Source organism: Dipodomys spectabilis, unplaced genomic scaffold (assembly GCF_019054845.1).
Source record: "Dipodomys spectabilis isolate Male_0828 unplaced genomic scaffold, ASM1905484v1 ptg000108l, whole genome shotgun sequence".
Classification (NCBI taxonomy): Eukaryota; Metazoa; Chordata; class Mammalia; order Rodentia; family Heteromyidae; genus Dipodomys; species Dipodomys spectabilis.
The window spans coordinates 14,402,085-14,427,616 of NW_024870785.1; the positions used below are offsets into that span (position 1 = coordinate 14,402,085).

The window sequence follows — 25,532 nt, forward strand, 5'->3', positions numbered from 1 at the left end:
GCAAACCACTGCATTCAAAACACAGTGAGTGCAAGGTAACAATGCCTAGGTGCCTCTGATCATATAAAATAATATAGATAGAATATGAGCTAAAAAAAAAAAAACAGAACCCAAAAAACCCACTGTGAGAACTCACCAATACAAGCACAGGAATAAAGAGAGTATCCATGGAGCTTGGAAGATGGATCAGTGGTAGAGTGTTTGCCTTGCATGCAAGAGGCCCTGGGTTCCATTCCCCAGCACCACATAAGCTGAAAAAGCCAGAAGTGGTGCTGTGGCTCAAATAGTAGAGTGCTAGCCTTGAGCTGAAGAGCTGAGGGACAGCACCCAGACCCAGAGTTCAGGCCCCATGACAGACAAAAAGAGAGACAGAGAGAGAGAGAGAGAGACAGAGAGAGAGAGAGAGAGAGAGAGAGAGAGAGAGAGAGAGAGAGAGAGAACCCAGAACTGAGAAGTTAGAAAATTGTGGATTACACCTGTGCTTCATTGTGAAGGATCATAAGTTTGGTGAGAGAGAATAAACGTGATTACCATAAAAATGAACATTACTTCTGAATGACTAAATCACTTTTATAATAAAGTAGCTCACGCAACATTTCTCTAGAAGCAGTTCTTTGGAAGGATAGGTGGGGAACGTAGACAAAGTCCTCAGGCCTTCTCACATGGTCATTAGTATAAACATCCATCATTGAACCATGTCATAATGCAGAACACTGACTTTTACCTCCAAATTTCCCTACTTAACACCAAATATTTTCTCATTTTTCTATACTCATTCATAAAACTTGGATCTGAAATATAAACTTGAGCTTTATTTCTATTTTTCTAGGAGTGAACATGATTATCCTTCTGTCAAATCAATAATGATGCCAATCTTTAAAAAAAAAATCTTAGCTTTTCCCTAAACTTTTATTTGCTTAATCCAAATTTGTTTAATTACAACTGTCCATAAGGACAATTAATATTTCTGAGTCCTTCACTTTCATCGACCTTTAAACTAAACTAGGGGTTGGATATGTAGCTCAGGGTTAAAGTATATGCTTAGCACGTCCAAGGCCTTAGATTTATCCCCAACACAAGATAAAAACAAAAAAACAGAAACACTCAAAAAACTATTATCGCCTTCAAATACAACAGAAAAAAAAAACAAAACAACAAAACAAACAATAAACCACTGGAGTGGAAGCTAGGAGGCCGAGGCCCTTGTCATAACATACCTTACACCCTGAACTCAGCCTCTTTAAAGTGCAGTTTTCATCATCCTTAAACTACAGGGTGTCAAATTCTAGTGCAATCCTGAAATTATCAAATTCTGTTATGCTCAGCACTATGCCAATCTCCTGCTTGACTACAAACAACTCTATTTTCCATAAACAATCTGCTGGCTAGGTATGATAAAGACACAATACCCTAAAATAAAATATGTTGATTTTTTTTTTTAAGAGGGAAGTACCAGGTTTGAATCTAGGGCCTTCTATTTCCTAGGCAGTCATTCTAGAGTCAGGGCTTTTTTTTTATTTTGTTACTTTTTAAATAGGTCTCACTTTTTGGCCAGGCCTGTGATCCTCCTGTTTATGCTTTCTGAATAGCTGGGATGGTAAGCATGTGCCACTGCACCCAGTTTTACTGGCGAAGGCTGGGAATGTGGCTAGTAATATAGTGCTTGCCTAGCATGCATGAAGCTCTGGGTTCGATTCCTCAGTATCACATACACAAAAAAAGCTGAAGCAATGCTGTGGCTCAAGTTGTAGAGTGCTAGCCTTGAGCAAAAATCTCAGGGATGTGCCCAGTCCCTAAGTTCAAGCCCCTAGATGAGGGAAAAAAAAATTACTGGCTGAGATGGAATCTAGAGAACATTTTTATCTAGGGCTGACCTCAAACCACTATCCTCCATATCTCAGCCTTCTAAGTAGTTTAGGATTACAGCCATGATTTAGACATTCAAAATGTACCTAATTGTTTTTCACTACAAATTGTTTTTCACTACAAATCAAATATTCAAAAACTAACTTGTAAACTGGGCGCTGGTGGCTGACGCCTGTAATCCTAGCTACTCAGGAGGCTGAGATCTGAGGATCATGGTTCAAAGCCAGCCCGGGCAGGAAAGACCATGATACTCTTGTCTCCAATAAACCACCAGAGAACCGGAAGTGGCGCTGTAGCTCAAGTGGTAGAGCGCTCGCCTTGAGCTGAAGAGCTGAGGGACAGCACCTAAGCCCAGAGTTCAAGCCCCATGACGACAAAACAAAACAAAACAAAAACTAACTTGTTCTTAAACACAAACCCTGACTTCCAAGTACACTGAAAACTACATTTAAAATTGCATCATAATGACATCTAGATGGCATGGTTAAGATCCTGATTCTTTCTTTTTTTTGGGGGTGGGGGGTCCGGTCGTGGGGCCTGAACTCTGGGCTTGGGTGCTGTCCCTCAGCTCTTCAGCTCAAGGCTAGCGCTCTACCACTTGAGCCACAGCCCCACTTCCGGCTTTTTTTCTTTTTGCTTATGTGGTGCTGAGGAATCGAACTCAGGGCCTCAGGCATGCAAGGCAAGCGCTCTACCACTGAGCCACCTTCCCAGCCCCCCTGATTCTTTTTATTAAATACTGTAAAACACAATGATATGAGGGCAGTTCTCTGAAGAAAATGGAGAAACTTCTCAAATATAATCTTACTTTCTAGGATGTTTCTACATTGTTTGGGAGCAAACACTCTGTGTTTGTTTTTTTCTTGTCACTTTTTATCTGACTTTCTGTTTTGTTTTCATTTACTTTTCCCAATAGTCAAGGTTGACCTCAATCTTCACACCTCAACCTCTTAATGCAGAGAATACAGGTAAGTGCCACCAACCTGGCATTTTTTTTTTTTAAGGATCTATTATTTCTAACTAAATATTATTTTTTAATGACTATCATAGCTCATAGCTTTCTCAATTTCTCCATTTTTCTGTCTACGAGTGGCTTGGAGAAGTTATATGTCCTACAGATTAACTCAATAAAAGCAAAGGCTGTAACAAAGTATCTTAAATTTTTATACTTTTGGCATAGATTGTCACTGTGTTTAAATAAGTACCTCAAGTGGTAAAATACCTGCCAAGCAAGCAGAAGGCCCTGCATTCAAGTCCCAGTACTGTCAAAAAAAAAAAAGTAAAGCTGAGTAAAGAATGCAAATGAAATCATATAATATAGAATATCTAATATAGTTATATATACAGTGGGAATTCTGAACTCACAGACCCTTGTCATCATCATTTTAACCATTCTGCTACTGAAATTAATTATCAATCAGAGCCCTCCATGTCTTAACTTTCCATAGCTCATCTATAGCAGCTTGTCTAACATAACTTGTCACAACTTGATATGCAGAAGCAGATTTTTAAGCTCAAGACTGGACCTACGTATGGCTAACCTACTTTGAAAGGCAGTCTTCAAAATTCATGTTATGAATGAGATTATAATCTGATAGGTGTGAACAGTGCAAGCAATCATTGATGCTTTCCAATGCAGTACTTGCTTCTGGCCCATTTCACTTTGCCACAAATATGGCACAAAAGGAAAAGAGCTGGAAGCTTTAGGAACTCACTTATGTCCACAACTTCAAAAGCACAATATGGAACTATTTGATTGTTTTAGGTTTCCACAAATGAGGAAACATCTACATAAATGAGGCCTCTAACAAGATATGTAAAATAAAGTTTAACACTTAATCTTAATAAGTACAAGAAATTAGGGGTCTCTTCCCTAAAGCCAAAGGAAAAGGAAGACCATACAGCTATGACCAACTACCATGCTGATAGCAGGTGTCTATACTACAAAGAGGCACAGGTAAATTCAAACTTACTGGGCTCTTCTATACCACACACAGAAAAATACATTACAACTTTAAGTGAAAAAAATACACTAGTATATTTATCCTGATGTAGCTTTATATGTTTAATTAAAATGCCTTAATTCAAAGATGATGTATTTCTATGGATTCACAGATTGGGAAAATTAATAGGTAGTGCCCAAAAGAATGCCAGGGGACACTAATACAGCAAATGAGTCTGAGCAATGACAGTTGGACATTCTTAGAAGCTGTCGGTGTAGAGATTACTTCTATAATCAGGACAATGTTTTTCTCAGTTTCCTCAAAACAAGCTGTGCTGGGCAGGGGCAGAGGACTAAGTGATATTCTTACCTTGTCAGAATTGTTCACACTTCTATGTCCTAGGAGAGTGTGCTTTTTACTACTTCAGTGCAGAACTGGACAAGTGTGAATTTCAGGCTGGTAACTAGACATAGTTATCACATTACATCAAAGCACCTGAAGAAGCTATTAAATATTTTTGCTAAAAGCTGCATCTGTGTTAGGGTATGGCCACAGAAGCACTCCCTAAGGAGTAATTCCAAGCACTACTACTTTTAAGTTTAATACTATCATTTTCCCTGGTGGTTTCATACATTTAGGCCTACAGCTGCCAAAACAGTATTCATATAAACAAGTACTCTAGTTGTGAAAATAAACCACTGGCGCTTATACAAAAACAATAATATACATTGAAGAGCATACTCTTTTTTCTTAATTGGTTGTAAAAATAAAAACTCCACTGCTGCTGGTTGTGGTACTATGCATCTGACAACCCAGACCTTCAGACAATGAAGCAGGGGAATCACCAGTTGAGAACCTAGGCTGGGCTACAGTGGACCTAGTTTTTAAAAACATGGGATGGAGTAGGGGAAGAGAATCCATGACTATATTAAGGAAGGAACTTGGCCTAAAACAGCAATGGAAGCAAGCATGATTTTAGAGAGGCTAACAGATTTCAGCAAAAGCCCAGAAATCCTTCGAGTAACAAGCAGTGAGAATTTAATTTTTCTTCAAGAGTGAATTAAAAAGAGCACATGGTAAAGAACATGAAGTCAAGTGAAATGTTTTTTCCAAGCCTCTTCCTCACCTATAAAAAAAGAGATAATTTTCTTACACTTCACAGTTATTATGAAGATGAAATTAAACAATTCAAGTAAAAAAGTTTAATAATGGAAGATACATACTAAGGAACAACTATTCTAACTATTACTGTCACTTAGAACCTTCCAATACAGAGAGATTAAAGAGGCAATTAAATTTATCCATCCATCACCTAGAATCAGAGTAGATAAACTACAGCTTGCAGAACCAGTAAGCTCTACTACCAATTTCTGGTTGGCATGCCTGCTAAAGATGGTTTTTATATTTTTAAACAGTTGAAAAAAATTTAAAAAATAATATTTTCTATCATGTGGAAACCAAATTTAACTGTCAATAAAGTTAAACTGGAAAATAGCCATGGTTATTTTATGGTTCTCTGGTTGTTTTTATACAATGGCAGAACTGAGCAGCTGCAACAAAATTCACAGTTCCTAATGCCAAAAATATTTACTAGGTGTCCCTGTACAGAAAAAGCTCGCCAGTCTTGGCCTAGAATCTGGACTACAGTAACTATTCAGAAACAAAGAGGTTACATGCTTTTTTAAATCATGGTTAATTTTTCAGACAATTTTTCAAAAGTAAACAACTAAAGTGAGACAGAGTAGTACATACCTATTATTCCAGCTGTAGAGGAGACTAAACTAAGAAGCTTCCCAGATAAAGGCTCACCTGAGCAATATATGAAAACTAGGTCTTAAAAAGGAAAAAGTAGGCCAGGTGCCAGTGCCTCATGCTTGTAATCCTACCTACTGAGGAGACTGAGATCTGAGGATCACAGTTCAAAGCCAGCCTGGGCAGGAAAGTCTGTGAGACTATAATCTCCAATTAACCACCAGAAAACCCGTAAGTGGCGCTGTGGCTCAAGTGGTAGGGCACTAGCCTTGAGCTGAAGAGCTGAGGGACAGCGCCCAGGCCCAGAGTTCAAGCCCCAGGACCAACCTCTCCCCCAAAAAAGGAAAAAGTAATTGACTAAGTAACCATACAGAAACTAGGTTCCAGACAGTTTCTTATAGACCTCCAATCCTCATGTCACTACATTTCTACTTAGTAGCCATATCCCAAGCAAAATGGCTCCAAACACTATTACTTTAAGTTTGATACTATCACTGATAACAAATAATGAAATGCTGATATAAATGAAGACATTCGGAAGTTACTATGGGGTGCAACATGGGGTAAATATAATTCCGTTACAAGAAGGAAACGAAAGTAGAGAATAAAAAACGGAATGCATTTAAACAATACACAAGCAGGTAACACAAGAAGGGAATGCAGAGAAAACACAATAATAAAAATCACAGCAGGCAGGAAGCAAAGAGAATGTGTGATTGCAGTGTGATTGTGAGGAAAAGATAACCTGTCAAATTACTCTTCTCCTCTTGCTTTTCCCAAAAAAAAGGTCTCGTGATTTTGAGAAAATATCCTAGGGAAACTATTTCAAGATTTTAGCAAGTATTTATGAAGAACATTCTGCATAAATGATGCTTAGAATATTAAAAGAACAAAAGAACCCACAAACAAAAAACAAAACAGAAACTGTTCATGCACTTAAGTCTCCAAAAAGATTAAATTGCTAAAAAAAAAAAATAACTTTAAAGCAAAGTGCAGATAGATAGATAAAAATTCTGTCAGCAAAAAGGAAGGAAGGCAAAGGAATTCATTTTCCTACTTACAAAAGAGGACTATAGATAGGAAGTTGAAAAGAAATGTAAAATTTGAAATATCGGGAATTGAAGTTGGAAAAATGACTCAAGTAAGGGATCAGTGAAGAAAATACAGGCAAATAACATCAATGAATTTATGAGTTGGCATAAATACACTCTACCTAATATAACGGTGCTATTTTCAACTCTAATTCAGTATCAATGATAACAAGCATTTAGATAGACTAAAGATAGGAATTGTAAAGCTGATGGAGCAAAACATAAAACTGGTTAAAATTTGTCAGCACTTTATAAGTGAGAATGAAATATTGATTTGTTTTTTTTGTTTTTTTGGGGGGTCCGGTCACGGGGCCTGAACTCTGGGCCTGGGCGCTGTCCCTCAGCTCTTCAGTTCAAGACTAGCGCTCTACCACTTGAGCCACAGCACCACTTCCGGCTTTTTTCTTTTTGCTTATGTGGTGCTGAGGAATCGAACCCAGGGCTTCAGGCATGCAATGCAAGTGCTCTACCACTGAGCCACCTTCCCAGCCCAAGAATGAAATATTGATAATAGATTGCCATGGGTAGAAAAGAAAATGAATCTGGGAGGAAGTTGCCAGGTTAGGAAAATAGGCAAAAATGGAGAGCTTTTCCTAATTGCAATAAAAAGAAATGAGTATTCAAGAGGCATATAAAATAGAGAAATGTATTTGTGTTATTTTATGTAGCATTCCCACGATTGGATGACTAGGGATACACAGACACTGGCAGAATTAAAAGATTAAGACTATAATACATTTTCTATTCTTAAAACACAGAAAATGAGCCGGGCGCTGGTGGCTCACGCCTGTAATCCTAGCTACTCAGGAGGCTGAGATCTGAGGATCGTGGTTCAAAGCCAGCCCGGGCAAGAAAGACCGTGAGACTCCTATCTCCAATAAACTACCAGAAAACCGGAAGTGGCGCTGTAGCTCAAGTGGTAGAGCGCTCGCCTTGAGCTGAAGAGCTGAGGGACAGTGCCCAGGCCCAGAGTTCAAGCCCCACGACCGACAAAAAAAAAAAAAAAAACACAGAAAATGAATTCTCCAGATAAACTGTATAAAGGCTATGGTAGAAGGAAAAAAAAAATCCATGATAAACCTGGAATCTTATGAAGCTGAAGGGAAGACAGCTATTTCAAGATTCCAAAAAGAAACACTTAAATGATTCAGAAACTTACAAAATGTAAGTGCTCCTTCAATATTATACAAATATCTTTTCTTTCATGCATGTGTTTCTAACGCATTTATAAGATTATTTCTTTGTTGCTTTGTATGTCCCTCCCCCACAGTGTAACCCCCGCTTTCGCTATATTTGATGTCAGTATAACTTGTGGAGGAGAGGGGGACAAACAAGTCGTTTAAGGATTCAGGTGGACCTGTTGCAACAATGAGAAGTACAAAATGTCATGTCAAAAACGAACTTTACAATGTCGGTGTGGGGGAGGGGAGGGGGGGAAGGATTGGGTGGGGGGGAGGGGGGAGGCTGGGAAGGGAGGTGAAGGGTAAACAAAGGAGGAGGCTGCAATGCTTGGTAAGAAATGTATGCATTATCCTTCCCATATAATTGTAACCCCTCTGTACGGTATGTTCTCAAATAAAATGAAATTAAAAAAAAATATACAAATATCCACAGAAATTTCCATAAGAACATAATGATGTGCCTTCAGTAGGCTATACATACTAAACTAATTGGTTGATATCAGAATCTGATTCCAGTTCTATCAGACTTGGTTAACTGGTAGCTCAAACAGAACAGGTTGTCTCCTATCAACAAAGTAGGGCTGTGAAGGATTGACAACTGCCATACCATAATGCCCCATTATTCATTCAAATGTGTTCGTTAAAACAATTTTCTAGCTGGGGGAGGGGGGGGGGTCTCAGGCTTCATTTGTCCCTACATGTTTTAAATACTTACTAATATCATCTTCATGATAAATGACAGAGTGGAATGGCAAAATTCGGTCTTTAATATATCTCTCTGCTGGCTCAATATAAAACGTGCCGCCACGAGTCTTGATGAATCCTTCAAATCTCCCATCAATAACAGACCCATGGCTGAAACTCCCTTCTTCACCTAGTAATGAAAGCAACAAATCCACAATAACTTAGTTTTGCACATGAATGGTAAATTCACTTACCTTTAAAAAGACATTTTTCTATTGTATGTATTTTTCAAATATTCTGAGTATCAATTTGCAGGAGGAAATTCTTACATAAAGTACATCAAGTTGAATTTGAACTACAAATAGCAACTGGTGAGTAGTTAAAACATACAGTTACTTATTAACAACAAAGAAAATCAGAACATCTGTCTTACAAAGCCATCATATTCCTAGTGCCTGGTACAGTAACTGGTAAGCATGTAGTAGCCTTCATTAAGTAACTGTGCAATTAAACTTAGAAAAAGGCAAGCAGATCCACAAAAAATATACCTGGTTTCACAACAATGAAAACTGTTGCTTAATAGAGAATAGAGTTGAGGAAAGAGAAATAGTCTCTATCAGAGGGCTGAGTATTAGTGGAAGAGGGCTGAGCTCACAAGGAGGCTGAATATAGTTGAAATAGATTGTTTTCAACTATGAAAACAAAACCTGTTGAAATTAATTTGGACAAAGGGAAATAGTGTTAAAGGAGTTAAGAATGATTGGAATACTTGGTAAAGATGTAGAAATGTATTAATGATATCCTCATATAATGAATGCAAGCTAATAGAGCATACACACACACACACACACAATCCTTATATACCTTTTGATAATTTTAATTACTGTGAGGAAAAAGCCTGTTTCACACCTGACCTACTGTACATGTGACAGTTGAACGAAAATATAACAGTCCTTTTTATAGCTGACAAAGATTTGTGATACTGTCATATCAATTTTTACTTCCCTACTAAAAGAAAATAAAAGTAAACACTGTACTTTTAGTTCTAAATATAATCACAAAATCTGAGCACCAAAATCAAATGGCATAAAGAGATGGCAAATAGGGAAAGGGATGTTTTTGTTTGGTTGGTTTGGTTTTGTGTTTGGCAGGGAGGCTTGAATCCAGAGCCTCACTATTCTACCACAGAGCTAAATTCCCAAGACTACCACCCCTCTTTTGTTTAGCGATCAGATATTTAAGCAAGTTGGCTCCAGTGATCCTCCTAACTCAACCTCTCAGGTAGCTGGGATTATAGGGGCATGCCTCTGCACCCTAAAAGGAGGCTTTAAAAGCTAAATTTACTAAAGCCAGGCTTGGTGGCATATACCTATAATCCTTGGTAGTCAAGAGGCTGAGGCAGAGAATTCATCTGAGTCCAAGAGTTCAAGGCCAGTCTTGAACAAAACATTACAAAAGAAAAAAGAGAGAGAGAGAGAGAGGAAGGAAGGAAGGAAGGAAGGAAGGAAGGAAGGAAGGAAGGAAGGAAGGAAGGAAGGAAGGAAGGAAGCAAGCAAGCAAGCAAGCAAGCAAGCAAGCAAGGAAGCAAGGAAGCAAGGAAGGAAGGAAGCAAGGAAGGAGGGAGGGAGGGAGGGAGGGGAGGGAGGGAGGGAAGAAGACAAGCCCTTTTATAACTTCCATAATAGTTGTGATCCTCTTACAATGGTGTCAGATGTAACTTTCTGGTGAATTAAATGTGGTACTCATGCCTCTCTCTACTTTTCTAAACTAGTGTACTACAAGAAATTTGTTAGAATTGTGAAGAAAAGCAAATAAATTCTAAGGAAGGACTTAGCAAGATTTTTTTTTTTTTTTTTGCTAGTCCTGGGGCTTGAACTCTGGGCCTGTAAGCTGTACCTGAACTTCTTTCTACTCAAGGCTAGTACCCTACCACTTGAGCCACAGTGCCACATCCAGTTTCTTCTGAGTAGTTTATTGGAGATAAAAGTCTCAGGAACTTTCCTGCCTGAGCTAGCTTCAAACCTTAATCCTCAGATCTCAGCCTCCTGAGTAGCTAGGATTACAGGTGTGAACCACCAATGCCCAGCTGGCAAGATTTTTCTATGAATAATTTTGTCACATTATTTTTGGCTAAGATGATCTTAACAGGCTTTTGTGTTTTGGGGTTTTTTTTTAAGCTTCTCCTGAATTTCTTATAAAACAGTAGTTACTGCTAATTTCTTCCTTGGATGATCAGAAAATTATAAAAGTCATCAAAATTTTTCAAAAACTATTGCTTTGAAGTATTGAGAAAGTCAAAATTATTTCTAACTTTTAAACATTCAAATTCACTATTAAACTTACATGTAAGGATAGGTCCAAAGATCAGTTCAGTTTTCAAAGGCTATTTACTCACCCTCCTCAGGACTTTATATAACAGCAAAAAGAACACACAAAACTTAACCACTTTCATCGGGCCTGGACTTAACTACATTCATAGGGCCTGGTCATATAGGCCAAAGCTTTCTACTAGAGGGGCTCAGGCTTCTGACACATAGAGGAGGTGGCCTGATCTGTAAGAGGCTGAGTGGAGGAACATGAACAACCAGCCAGGATTGTCTTGTGTCACCAATGATGTCTCCCAAGTAATGGCCACTTGCGGTCATCTCTGTCTGGACCAAGTGTCAGATCACTTCTTCCCAGCTCTGCAGCATAGTACTCTCATCTAATGGGCATTCTCAGAAATCATCCAAACTTGAACTTGAGCTCAGGCAGTGGGCTGCTGAGTACAGAGCTCCAAGTTCAAGGACCCTGAACGACAAATTGGCAAGCTGGATTCTTGAGGGTCTGAGTCTCCTAGGACACTTTGAAGAGCCAAATGGAAAAGGAGTCTATCTTTCTTTCTGCTGCAGGGTTCTGAAGTCTGTTTTCACTCTCCTAAAAGAGTATAGCACCTTTTCTTTGCTTATATTTACAAACATGTATTTTCTTGTGTAGAAAAAAATTGAAGAAAAGGATTCTGTTAAGGTTCAACTTACCATAAATATGTCCAGTGTAAATATGAGAGGTATCATAATCAAGTACTTTATTTGATGTTTCTACTTTAAATTCATCACTAAAAAGGGAAGTATCCTTCTTCATTCGTAGGTTGAAATGTCTGTAAAAAGGGATGGAAAGAGGGGGAAAAACTGAAATTAAAAGGATTCCAAGTTTATTTTTTTAATTTGCAAAATATGGACAGATCACACAATGTCTATTTGAGAAATATACTAACCAAAATTTTCTTATAAAATTCTGTTTTAAAAGGAAAATTGTGAAAGACTGAGTGGAAGGCTTAGGGTTTGATCTAGGATTAAGGTTTGACATGAAAACAAATCTTAAGCCTAATATTTTTAAGCTTAAGCTTCCTGTCTGAAAAAATGAAGATAATAAACTCTATCATGTGGGATTATTTTTAAGGATTACAGATTATAATATAGGTAATTAATATAATTCTTGGCACATATGAGATGTACAAAAAATGGCAACATATCAGCTACCACTATTAAACTCTTAAAAGTGTGCCATGTCTTTCATAATGGCTATAGAAGTCTGCCCACATCAGAATTTTTACTCAGTGTTCTTCATGAAAACTACAAAGCAATGATTATGTTCAACTATTTTTTCCTTGCAAGTAGATATTCTGAAGAGCACCGTTAAATCCTGTTGTTGGGCTGAGGATGAGTACACTGGTACAGCACTTACCTAGCAGGCACACAAAAAATTTAGGTTCAGTTCCACAAAACAAACGAAACAAAACATTACCTTGTTTAAAATTTAATATAAATTTGAGTGGTATGAGTTGTAACGCTAATCACTATATATGATCTGAACAAACTGACAGGAAAGCTGCTAAAAATAGATAAACAAAAGCAATCAAAATTACAAATACACACAACCTTTGGTGCAGGAATTCTACTCCTAGGAATTCATCATGTGCCTACCTGCATATAAATGAAATCACTTCCATACCATAAGATTAGGGTATAATTTAAGCAAATATATTGGCCTGTGGCCCTAGGCCCCTGGAAGGTCCTGCATGACAGGAGTCACTTTATATCTATTCAAGAGTCTATAACAATCACATTGAGTTTATGCTAATAAAGAGACCTAGCAGCTTGACTGAGCCTGGCACCCCAGATGGCCTCAGGATGGAGCTGGTCACAAAAGACACTGTGATGAGAGGATTGGGATTTCAGCCACAGTCACATCAGTAGTGGGGGACGAAGTGTGACAGGAGATGAAGCGCTACAAAAATGATTGCACGATGACATGTGATGAGCTTCCAAGGGTGGTGAACACTGAGGTGCTAGAAAGGAATGTACCAGAGAGGGCCTTCCCACACATTTTCTTTTGCATCTCCTACATCTGGCTATTGCTGAGCGGTAGCCTTTGTAATAAACTATCATTAATAAGGGAACTACTTTCCAAAGTTCCGTGAGTCATTTTAGCACACTAACCATAAGAGAAGGCCATAGACACCACAACTGACAACAGGTTGATAGAATGGTTGGTGGCTGAGGATCTGTGACTATGTCTGAAATAGGGGGAGCAGTTGTGGGACTGAACCCTTAAGTCCGTGCTAACTCCAGGTACTTTCTGTCAAAACTGCATTAAACTGAACTGCTGAATATTCAGTTAAGTGAACTGGTTCTGGTGTTGGAAATCATACAAAAAGATTATTCATCATAGCACTGTTTGTAGTCACAAAGGATTGAGAGCAATTGAACTAATAAACTGGTAGTATATCACACAACTGCACAGCACAATGCTGAAAATATATATATATATATATATATATATATATATATAATGAAATCAAAACTTCTAAGTTACTTTAGGTATTTTGAAAGGGGGAAAGAGTACAGAAAAGGGAGTATAGTATGATATATTTTTTAAATATAAAAGATACAGCCACAGTTCTGTAGAGAACATTTTTATCAGTGATACAAAATATGCATTAAATATGTATCAAATGTCTTAAAGAATACATAGAAAGTAATAACAATGATCAACTCCAGGAATGGGAAATAGGTCACTAGAAAACAAGATCCTGTGTCAGTAATAACTGAAACTTGGAGGAAATCCCCTACAAATTTGTTGCTTTCTTGGCTAATCTCCCTCTGCTCAAGGAGTCTTTAGGGTGTGTTTCGTTGTTGTTGGTTTTTTTCCTTCTTTGTTCCCCTTATAGTAACTAATCCTCAAAAATACAGTTAGTATTTTTTATTTTTTGGTAAAATCCTGGTGCTTGAACGCAGGGACTGGGCACTGTCTCACAGATTTTTTTGGCAAGGATATTCTCACCCTACCACTTGAGTCACAGCTGCACTTCTGCTTTGTGGTGGTTAAATGAGATAATAGTCTCACAGACTTTCCTGCCAAGGCTCCCTTTGAACCTTGATCCTCAGATTTCAGCCTCCTGAGTAGCTCAGGCTAGTGGCATAAGCCACTAGCACCTGGTAGTTCTTTACATAATTTTTACTCTTCAAATTAATGTGTGGTTTCTATAGCCTAACTTGGCCTGTGCTTGGTATATTCCCATAAAGCTCACATATGGAAATAACCTATCAACAATGAAAGATACTGTGACTTACACATACAATGACAAAATACTCCACAATAAAAAGGTTCAAACTATTTATAATATGCTCTTTCATGAAGACACAAAAGATATGCACAGTGAAACCCCACTTATGTATAATCCTAGAATAGTCAAAAATCTATCTGTGGTGACATGTACCAGCAGGCTGCTGCTTGCCTAGAGAGACACTAAGAATAAAGGAAAACTTTGACATGATAGAAAGTCTTGTATCTGGATTTGAACTGTAATTTCACAAGTCAAACTCATCTCAAACCCCATACTCCATGTGAGCATACTTCATTTTATGTCAATAGGAATCTGCAAGGTGTACTTACTAAAGTAGGCTATACTTACTGGTTTCAAAAAGCCAACAATTTGACTTTTTGAACACCGTTATGGATGAAAGTGTGGCCCAAAAGGTAGAGTGAGTGCCTGCCTCACAAGCACGAGACCATGAGTTCAGTCTCTAGTACCACCAGAAAGCTAGTAATAATTATGAATGCTGCAATTTTAGGTTTACCTTCTCATCCTTTATGTTAGAGCTATGCTAACTTTCTACTTATCCCCATCTCCTAGGTCTTCCCAGGTGACTGAGGGCTCTAAGATAACAAACAAATCCTTAGAAACCTACTGCAGGAAGTAAGTGACAAGTCAAACCTATCTTGTAAATTGGAACCCTGAGAGTTCAAAACAGACTGACAGTGACATGGCAAACAACTCGTGCCTGAATTACTATTGTCCTTTCATAAAATGACTCTGGCCAACTAAGAGAAAATTCTGGGCCATTTAAGCAAGCACAACACGCAATATATACTATTTGTTATAAAGGGGATTATGTTGAAAAATTCATTTATCATTACACTTCCACTGAAACTTATTATAGCACTATCTCTTATTTTTTTATTTTACTAACCGCATTTATTATATGCTCTTCCAACAGTAAGAATACTATCTCTTAATGTACATCTTTGTTAAATAGACTAAACTAAATATGCAAGGCTTAATTTATCATTGGAGATTTATTATCCAGCAAATTTGTCACCCATAAATCCACGGTGAGACTAAGTAGTAGTCTATGTAGCAAAGGAAAGGAAGAAAAAAAGGGAAAGGGGAAAGGCTCAGGAAAACATCTACATTAAATGGGAAAAGTCTATTTTACATCACTTTCATGCCTCACACAAACTAAACACACCAGAAGGATAACAGAGAGACTCTGAAGTAGGCCCCTTCCAATTCCGAGAGAGACTTTTACACTAGGAAATCATTGCATATGCATCAAACATTACCAACACTGATTTAAGCTGGACTAAACCATATAGAAAATCAGGTCTTCCTCATGACAGACAAATGAAGGGCTGACCTACACACACAATGGACAGTATTAAACTCAGGAATACTGTGCCAACAGAAGAAAACCTGAAAGAATGGAATCAAAGAAGTAAAATGGCAGTACATAACTGTATCTCAAAACACCACCTAACTTGGACAAAGTGATCTAAGGTCTCTCAAGATAAACATTATCAAAGTTATTCAGTTTGACAGATGAGAACAAACTATTTGTAAAAACAAAACAAAAAAAGTAAGGGGGTCACATATATCAGCAGAACAATTGAACAAGTTCACTGTGGATAAACTGTGTTTGTAGTTCACACTGACAGAAATTAACCAGAACCGAAAGAAAGTAACAATAACCAAGTCCTTACAATCATTCACCTAAATTTTAACATAAACAGCTCAGTTCTGGCTTTTTTCTATACTTCTGCAATTCAAACCCCTTTCCTTTCAGATTTCTTTACAAGGGGCTGGGAAGGTGGCTCAGTGGTAGAGCGCTTGCCTTGCATGCCTGAGGCCCTGGGTTCGATTCCTCGGCACCACATAAGCAAAAAGAAAAAAGCCGGAAGTGGCACTGTGGCTCAAGTGGTAGAGTGCTAGCCTTGAGCTGAAGAGCTGAGGGACAGCGCCCAGGCCCAGAGTTCAGGCCCCATGACTGGACCCAAAAAAAAAAAACAAAAACAGATTTCTTTACAAATGTATTTGTAAGGATTTTAACTTGTTATGAAGAATCCAGCAAGAACAAAATATACCATATCCTAGAATATCTACTACTCAAAGAGGAGTGTGAGATATGCAGTATCTATTATGTGTATCTGACATACGTAGGTACTAAACAAATATATTCTCTGTTCGAATTTTGATAGAATTTAAACTACCAAGTGAGTATTTTTTAAATATTCTTTTTAAAAATCCACAGTAACAGTTGCATTTTGCCCAACCCAAATTTACACTCTAGGTGTTTTTATGAGCATCCCTTTGTGCTTACTATAGACTCCAACCTCTCTGTTTCTTAAAATCTCCTGGCTTGACTACAGAGCTAAAGATCTCTGGTGCTTATGACATGACAAAAGATAAAGCCCAAGACACTTCCAAACTAATCCACAGAGATGCTACATCATATTTGCAGAATCAAGACTTAAACAAGATTAAACTTTCATTTTACAAAAATCACATCAGCAAAATTCCTAATGAAATGACAACATATTGGTATTATGAAAGCCCTAAACGCATGACAGGTAAGCCAGGAATAAATATATGATAGTAAGGTCAGGAATACATGACAATTAAGGCAGAATATAGCATGTCATTTACTACTTAGTATTTAACAAAAGTAAAAGGATATAGTGATATAGCACCTGGAACATCACGATCTGTTTGTTCATTTGTTTATATTGCCAGTACCAGGATTTTAACTCAGTGCTTCACATTTGCTTGGATGGTAGCCCTATCACTTGAACCACACCTTTAGCCTGACTTTTTGTTGGGTATTTTGAAGACAGTCTCACAAACTTTGCTGCCCAGGCTAGCTCTGAGCCATTATCCTCCTGATAGCAGCCTCCTGATTATCTAGAATTACAGGTGTAAGCCACCTGAGTCTAGCCACCATACATTTTTACATGAACATGAGGACAGGAAGGAAATGAATTTTTGGAAATTATCACCAAAGTATCCCATAATATGATAACTCTTATAAAAACCACTGAGTAGTTAAGACATAGTACTCTTATAATAATCACTTAGAAGTTAAGAAAAATAACTATAAGCTAGCAGCATAGTTTAGTGGGTTGAGAGCTTGCCTAGCATGCAGTGAAGGTCCCAGGTTTGATCCCCAGCAATGGGGGAAAAGGGAGATAAAAACCTGCTGAAGAAAAATTTAGGTTGAAAATAAATGTCTTGTATTTTAGTGTACTCCATTATGCACAATATTAAAAGTGCCATGAGCAACTGATTTTTTTTTTCTAATTAAACTCTATAGTTAGAGCAAGTCCTAAGCAAAAATTCTGGTTATATACTTCCCTGCCAGCAATTTATGCTCAAAAATGTTATACTCCCTTCATACTTCTTCCTTGACTCCTTCCTTCCTTCTTTTCTTTCTTCATTCACTCAACATGACCATCATCTATGTAAAAAAGGTAAGTAAGACTCAGGCTCTGCACCTGAATTTCCTAAGAGACAGAGGACACAGGCATGTTATTGTTACAAGAAAATATGATAAAACTCTAACATACAATACAATATTGCTAAGTAAGCAGTCACATTTATCAGAATTTATCCAAGTAAAGAATTTCAGAAATCTAGACAACTGATAACTGCAGGATGAGAGTGGTAGTAGTGGTAGTAGTAGTGGTAGAATCCAGGGGCCTCAAGCTTGCTAGGGAAGTGCTCTACAACTTAAGCTACCCTTCTAGCTTCGTTTTGATTTTTGAGATAGTCTATCTACATAGCCCAGGCTGGCCTTTAATACTCAGTTCTCATGCATCATCCTCTGGAGTTACTGAGATTGCAGGCATGGACTACCATACACTGGGAAAACTGACTCAAAAAATTCTTTTTTTTTTTAATTGTGAAAATACCATATAGAGGGGTTACAATTACATGGGCAAGACAACTGACTCAAAATTTCTAAGCAAAGGTAAAGATAGATTTTACCCTAATAGCTAATTTTAACATATTTGTTTTAAAATATCTCTCCTTAAAACCACATTACTAACTCAAATAGAACTTTTATTTTCAACAAACTCTGAAGTTTATTTCAAGGGTACTGAGATTTGAACTCACTCAGGGCCACATACTTGGTATGTATGCTTAACCTCTTGAGCCACGCCCTCTTTTTGCTTTAGGTTATTTTTCTGATGAGGTCTTATATTTATGCCCAGGGTGGCCAGCACTGCAATACTTCTAGTTATGTTTCCTGTATAACAGCAATGACAGAGATTCACCACCAACCCAGCTTTTACTGGGAGAAATGGGGTCTCAATGACTTTCTGCCAGAATAGTGTTGAACCTCAATCCTTCGACATCAGCCTCCCAAGTAACTAGAATTGGACATAGCATGATCTTGTATAAAGGATGACAAATAGATAAGAAAGTAAGCCACAGAGCATAAGATAGTACGCATTTTTACAGGCCAGGCTATAGCTAAGTATAGCCCAAAGTATATGAAAGCTTTTACTATATTCATAGTAAATACAAATAAAAGATAATATGGAAAAATAAAATGCAAATTATTATTTACAAGAATAATCGATGTGTGCATACATTTAAAAAAAACCCCTACTAGGAGTGACGGTGTAATTAACTAGCACTTCTTATAGAGAAGAGACCGAGTAGGAAATCTATAATAATACTACTCCAATCATTTATTTATTTTGCAGATTCTGGGGCTTGAACACAGGGCCTGGCACTGTCCCTGAGCTTCTTTTGCTCAAGGTTAGTACTCTGCCACTTGAGCCACAGTGCCACTTCCACCTTTTTCTGTTTATGTGGAACTGAAGAACTGAACCCAGGGCTTGTTGCATGGTAGGCAAGTTCTTGACCACTAAGCCACATTCCCAGCCTATTCCAATCATTTTATTCCTCTATTTCAAGGGAAAGGAGAAATAAAACTATCAAATCATCCTTTTTTTTTTAGTAATGGGGCTTGAACTCAGGGCCTGAGTGCTGTCCCTGAGTTCTTCTGCTCAAGGCTAGTGCTCTACCACTTGAGCCACAGCTCTACTTCCAGTTTTTGAGTGGTTAGTTGGAGATAAGAGTCTCACAGGGACTTTTCTGCCAGGGTTGGCTCTAAACTGCAATCCTCAGATCTCAGTCTCCAGCATAGCTAGGATTATAGGCATGAGCCATCAGCACCCAGTATCATTACATTTTTATAACTGAATTATGTTAAAGATAATTACAATGAATATGTTTTAGGGCAAATTCTGTGAAAGTAGGAATATAACTGAAGAAATAAGATATCTGAAATTAGATCAATTATAGAAAATGTCTATTTCTATACTAAACAGATTTCTGTTAAAAGTACTCTAAGATGATCATCTTCAGGTGAATATACTTGAGATCACTTTGCATCAGATTTCCTAGTTCCAGTCCTTTGCTCAGCACCTCAGCCACAAGTTCTCTTTTGAGAATCTCCAGCACCAAATCTCTAAAGCACCATATCATTATCTTTCTTCTATACAATGATTTATACACACCTCACTGCTCCTGTTAGATCTATGATTCCATCATCCGCAGCTAAACCAGGTAACTTTTAAGCAGCAAACACTTGGGATGACTAAGTAATGGTATACTCACTTGTGTGAACTAGCACTCTCTCATACATACACGCACACGCATACAGGAGGCTAAAAATCTGGCTTTATCATGTTGTATGAAATATGTGAAGAAGCTGATTTTTAAAAATCTAACAATCAACAGGAATGTGGTATTCAAACCAGAGGAAAGTAGAATGTCACCTTATATATTTAGCACTCAAACTATAATGGGAAATAATACTAAGTGTATTTTGAGAGGTCACTAAAAACTTAAGATAGCAAATGATTTCTTATTCCATGATACTAATAAAAAATGGACAATTTTATTATGGGGAGAAGTACTGGAGTTGAGCCAGGGGCCTCAGGTTTGCTAGGCAGATGATTTACCACTGAACTATAACTCAAGTCCTTTTTTGCACTGTTTTTGTTGTTGTTTTAAGATAGTCTCGCTTCCTGCCTGGGTGCATGCCTAGACTGAGATCTGCCTATCTTAGGCTTCCTCTTACAGCTGGGATAGATAAACACGACCACATCTAGCTTCCCTTACATTAAAATGAAGTCTAGAAGATTCTTCTGCTTGGGCTAGTGTGGAATCACAATCCCCCAGATCTCAGCCTCCCACTCAGCTGGGATGGTAAGTGTACACCATCTCACCCAGCTATTGACTAACAGAGGTCTTCTTTCTTGTGTATACCTAGGCTGGTCTTGAACCTTGATCTTCTGGATCTAGCATACCAAGCCACTAGGATTACAGGTATCAACCACTGGCACCCACTAGAATGGACAATTTTATAATATCTAAAGGTAAAGGTCATAAAAATGCATATGAATTGCTGTCAGTACACTTTTTAATCTTCTTCAAATCAAAGTTGGATGCAATGTGAACAATATATTAAATTACACATGCAGAAGAAGTTTCGTAGCATTTTAGATCATTTGATTGTTCATCCATTAAAATTTTTCCTATGAACCTGTACCATATGTACAATAAAATGAACAATATTCAGTAGTAACCAGGGTGCTTGCCTGTAAGGAACAAGAAACACAGATATAGAAAAACAGGTATGAGGGCTGGGAAGGTGGCTCAGTGGTAGAGCGCTTGCCTTGCATGCCTGAGGCCCTGGGTTTGATTCCTCAGCACCACATAAGCAAAAAGGAAAAAGCCGGAAGTGGCGCTGTGGCTCAAGTGGTAGAGCGCTAGCCTTGAGCTGAAGAGCTGAGGGACAGCGCCCAGGCCCAGAGTTCAGGCCCCACAACTGGACCCAAAAAAAAAAAAGCAAAAGAAAAACAGGTATGAAATACTTTCATGAAAAAATAGGGGGTCCAAATCAAATGCCAATCTGGTACAGATAAGGAACTTAAAACTTCAGAGGAAGGGATGAAGTAAGTGTCTAAGAAGCAGAAGTTGAATTGTACATTAAAAGATGGTCATAATTTAACATAAGTGTCACAAAGAACAACTAAGCATGTATAGCAAGCACTTAGGTGGATATTCTGAGTAAAAAGGACACTTGAAGCTGGGAAGTAGAATAAAGATAGTTTAGAATAATGGCCTGTGATTGACTTGCGGAGAAACTTGAAAGGCAAATTAGTAAATCTGGCTAATGGTCATTAGTGGAACACTTCAAAGCAATAAACATGAAAAAGGAAGAATTTAGGGGCTGAAGGTCTATACCAGTGGGACAGCATTTACCACATATGCACAAGGCCCTATATCAATCACCAGGACACACATATAAAAGGGCAGGAAGACAGGCCGGCAGGCAGGAAGGCAAGAAGGAATGAAGGAACAAAGGAACGAAGGAAGGAGTGGGAGACATGCATCTATGGAAAAATCATCTTGCTGTGCTGTAATCAGAACAGCTTTTTCCCCACCCTGTACCAGCACTGGGGCTTGATCTTCAGGCCTCTGCTCAGCCTTTTTGCTCATGGCTGACACTCTACTATCTGAGCCACACCTTCACTTCTGCTGCTTTGCTGGTTAATTTAAGATTAGCATCTCTTAGATTAGTCTACCCAGGATGGCTTCAAATTGAGATTCTCAGACCTCAGCCTCCTCAATAGCTACAATTACTAGTGTCCAGCTCAGAAGTTAAACAGACTGGAAGTTGAGAGACCTACTAAAGAAATGAGTAAAATAGGTCTCAATACAGGTTACACCAAAAGAATAAGAAAAAGAAGGAATGAATATTTAATAATTACAACAGACAAGATGGAAGATCTGGGCAAAGATGACAAAGATTTCATACCTAAGTAGTCCCACAAGAGACAGAAAGAAAATAAATGAGTTTTTGAGTCTGCAAGATCTGGTCCAAACCTGTGCTGTGTATAAGCTATTTAACGTCCCTAAAGCCAGTTTCCTCAAATGTAAAAAATAGCTACCTTCTCTGGATGTTCAGAAGATTAATAAGAAAATATAAAGCATCGATGCCAGGTGCTGGTGGCTCATGCCTGTAATCCTAGCTACTCAGGAGGCTGAGATCTGAGGATCGTGGTTAAAGCCAGCCAGGGCAGAAAAGTCCATGAGACTCTTATCTCCAATAAACCACCAGAAAACTGGAAGTAGTGCTCTGGCTCAAGTGGTAGAGCACACACCTTGAGCTGAAGAGCTGAAGGACAGCACCCAGGCCCAGAGTTCAAGCCTCACAACCGACAAAAAATGAAATAAAAATAAAGCATCGAGAACACAACAGGCACTCAATTACTGTGACTGTTACCTCTCTCCCTTGGCTCTCCTTTCTTTAAGAATTCTCTTTCAGAATGTAACAGTACATCAGGTAATCTATCTACTAAGTTTTATTTCAGAATTGATCAAATTGAGTTCATGGAAAAAATTAGATGATTCATTCAATGGCAAACAACAAATTATTTTTCTATTGGTATCAAAAGATAGATTGACCATGAAACGTACAAATGTTTTTTTCAAAGGAGGGAAGATGTAAACACAGAATATTCTTTAAAGACATATATATCTAGATAGATATCTTCTGTAGAATAACCCTTTGGTTATTTGATTCATAAATCCAAAGACGATTTCCTTATAAACATAAGGGTAATCTATTTAAAACAAGACTTTTTTTCATGTATACATCAAAATCCAATGGAGGCTGAATTTCCAAATATGGACCTTCCCATTAAGAGAAAAAGGTTAACAGTATAAATTTCTTTTAAAACAAGTTGAGTAAAAGCAAAGTTCAGACATAATAACAAATTACTCACCTTCCATGGGCATGGAAATCTAGGCGTAAAAACTGGTCCTCATGTGAGACTGCTCTTTTGGCACGCTGGTGTTTTTGGTGTAATGAGTCCACACTGTAAGATAATCCTTCATAATGTCTAATGTATTTATTTAGAGGATTTCCATACTGACCTATAAAAACAGATAAAGCCTGAATTAGTATCATCTTGAAGGTCTCCCTAGTTCTTCCATAATTCTGCAGCTACCAACAATATGTATGAAACAAATGTTCTACTAATCCCAGTAGTAATATTGTGAATCTCCCGTTGTTTTCACATGTATTTTTTTTTTTTCTTTTTGGGTCCAGTCATGGGGCCTGAACTCTGTCCCTCAGCTCTTCAGCTCAAGGCTAGCGCTCTACCACTTGAGCCACAGCGCCACTACCGGCTTTTTTTCTTTTTGCTTATGTGGTGCTGAGGAATCAAACGCATGGCCTCATGAATGCAAGGCAAGAGCTCTACCACTGAGCCACCTTCCCAGCCCCTACACGAATTTTTTAAACTTACTTAAGTGGTAATTCCAACCATATACAAAAGTTTGTCTATTAGCTGTAGATTTGTCTTACATCTTTTATAAGGTTGAGGAAGTTTTTTTTATCATACTTTACTGATTTAAGAAAAAACTATCTCATTCTTTACTGATTCAAAAAAACTATTGGCAACAGATGCTCATTCTCCATCTATTGGAACAATCTTACTTTTTTTCTTTCTGTTTTGTTAATATGATGACTTAAACTGTCAGATTTTTTTTTAATGTTAAGCCAACCTTGCCTTCCTGAGTCTTACTTGGTCATATTGTTGGATTCAGTCGTTGCTCCAATTTTATCTAAAATTTTTATGTGTGTTAATGATAGATACCAGTTTACCGAACTTAGTCCTGGCTTTAGAAGTATGTGCCAGAGTCCAGCTAAATCTGAAAATGTGTTAACTATAATAATGACAAGTAGAAAATTCCACAACTGATCTCATGTGAGGGACCACAATCAAAATACAGAAATACTAAAAATATTGTACAAAATTGTCTTCAGACTATGCATACAAGGTGTACAGGAATCAAAATTAATTTTGTGTTTAGACTTGTTTATATATATGTGTGTATATATATATATATACACACACACACACACACACACACACACACACACGCATACATATATGGATAAAAATATTCTAACATTAAAAGAAAAAAACAACTTCTGGTTCCAAGCAATTTGAATAAGGGATACTCACTGATAAGGATCTGACATTAGTGTACTGCCAATTTTTTCCCCTTGCCCTTTATAAGTTTATATAGTTACATTTAAACCTTCATATTTAAATTTTTGTTTAAATAAAAAATTGTCTCTCAGGCTGGGAATGTGGGCTAATGGTAGAGTGCTTGTGTAGCATGCATGAAGCCCTGGGTTCAATTCCTTAGTACTAATAAACAAAAAAAGCAAGAAGTAACACTGTGGCTCAGCAGTGGTAGAGTGCTAACCCTGAGCAAAAGCTGAGGAACAGTACCCCAGCTCTGAGTTGAAGCCCCAGGACACAAAAAAAAAAAGATGAAAAAAAGTTGTTCCACCATTTTCACTTGTATTCTTTCTAACAATAAATCATCTGTCCTCCTTATCTGTCTAAATATATGTAGTCTTTTCTTAGTCTGCCTTTAAGACCTTCCTTTTTACTACTGGCTTTGGGCAATTTATGAGATGTTTTGGTGTAGTCCTCGTGACATTTCCTAAGCTTCAGTTTCATTGTATTTACTTCCCAGAGCTGGGAATTTTTATTCATCCTTCTTTAAAGGCTCCAGTAAGTATATATTACTCTACTGAAACTTTTCCCACTCTGCACTGATGAGCTTTTCATCTTTCTAAAAATTTCTTTTTTCTTTGTTTCATAGTAGGTGATTTCCAGCACTGTGTCTGTTATCCCTCTAATATTGCACAATATCTAATCTGTTTTTAATTAGATATGTATTAAGCCATCTGTTAGAAATTATATATATATATATATATATATGTATATGTATAAAGTAAATTCAAGATTAAAACAAAACTAGAGCCAGGTGTCAATGGTTCACACCTATAATCCTGAGCTGAGATTTGAGGATTGAGATTTCAAGCCAACCCAGGCAGGAAGGTCTATAAGACTCTTATCTCCAATTTACCACCAGAAAGCTGGAAGTGGAGCTGTGGTTCAAGTGGTAGAGTTCTAGTCTTGACCAAAAATAAATAAATAAATAAATATTCAGGGGCAGTGCCCAGGCCTTAAATTCAAGCCCCAGGATACACACACACACACACACACACACACACACACACACACACACACACACACACACACACACACACACACACACACACACACACACACACACACACACACACACACACACACACACACACACACACACACACACACACACACCCCTACACACACAAAGAATCTTGATGGCAAGCCAAAGCCCAGAAGTTGTGGCGGGGCTGGTTTTGGAACTTAGGACAGTGACAACACACCTGAGTGGTAGTCTCCTCTTCAACTGTGACTGGCTAATCCTGGGGCAAAAGATTAAAACCCTGCCCAAAACCTACGATGTTTCCTTTAAAAAA

General features: G+C 37.8%; 1 protein-coding gene across 1 annotated transcript in view; it reads right to left on the reverse strand.

Annotated features, from left to right (window-relative positions):
- Adam10 (ADAM metallopeptidase domain 10) overlaps positions 1–25,532 on the reverse strand; it is an 88,483-nt gene that overhangs the window by 40,914 nt on the left and 22,037 nt on the right. Inside the window, exons 2-4 of the mRNA XM_042687536.1 lie at positions 22,924–23,074; positions 11,535–11,653; positions 8,549–8,707 (exon numbers count right to left, since the gene is read on the reverse strand). Coding sequence (XP_042543470.1) covers positions 8,549–8,707; positions 11,535–11,653; positions 22,924–23,074 — 429 coding nt within the window. The remainder of the gene's footprint in view (positions 1–8,548; positions 8,708–11,534; positions 11,654–22,923; positions 23,075–25,532) is intronic.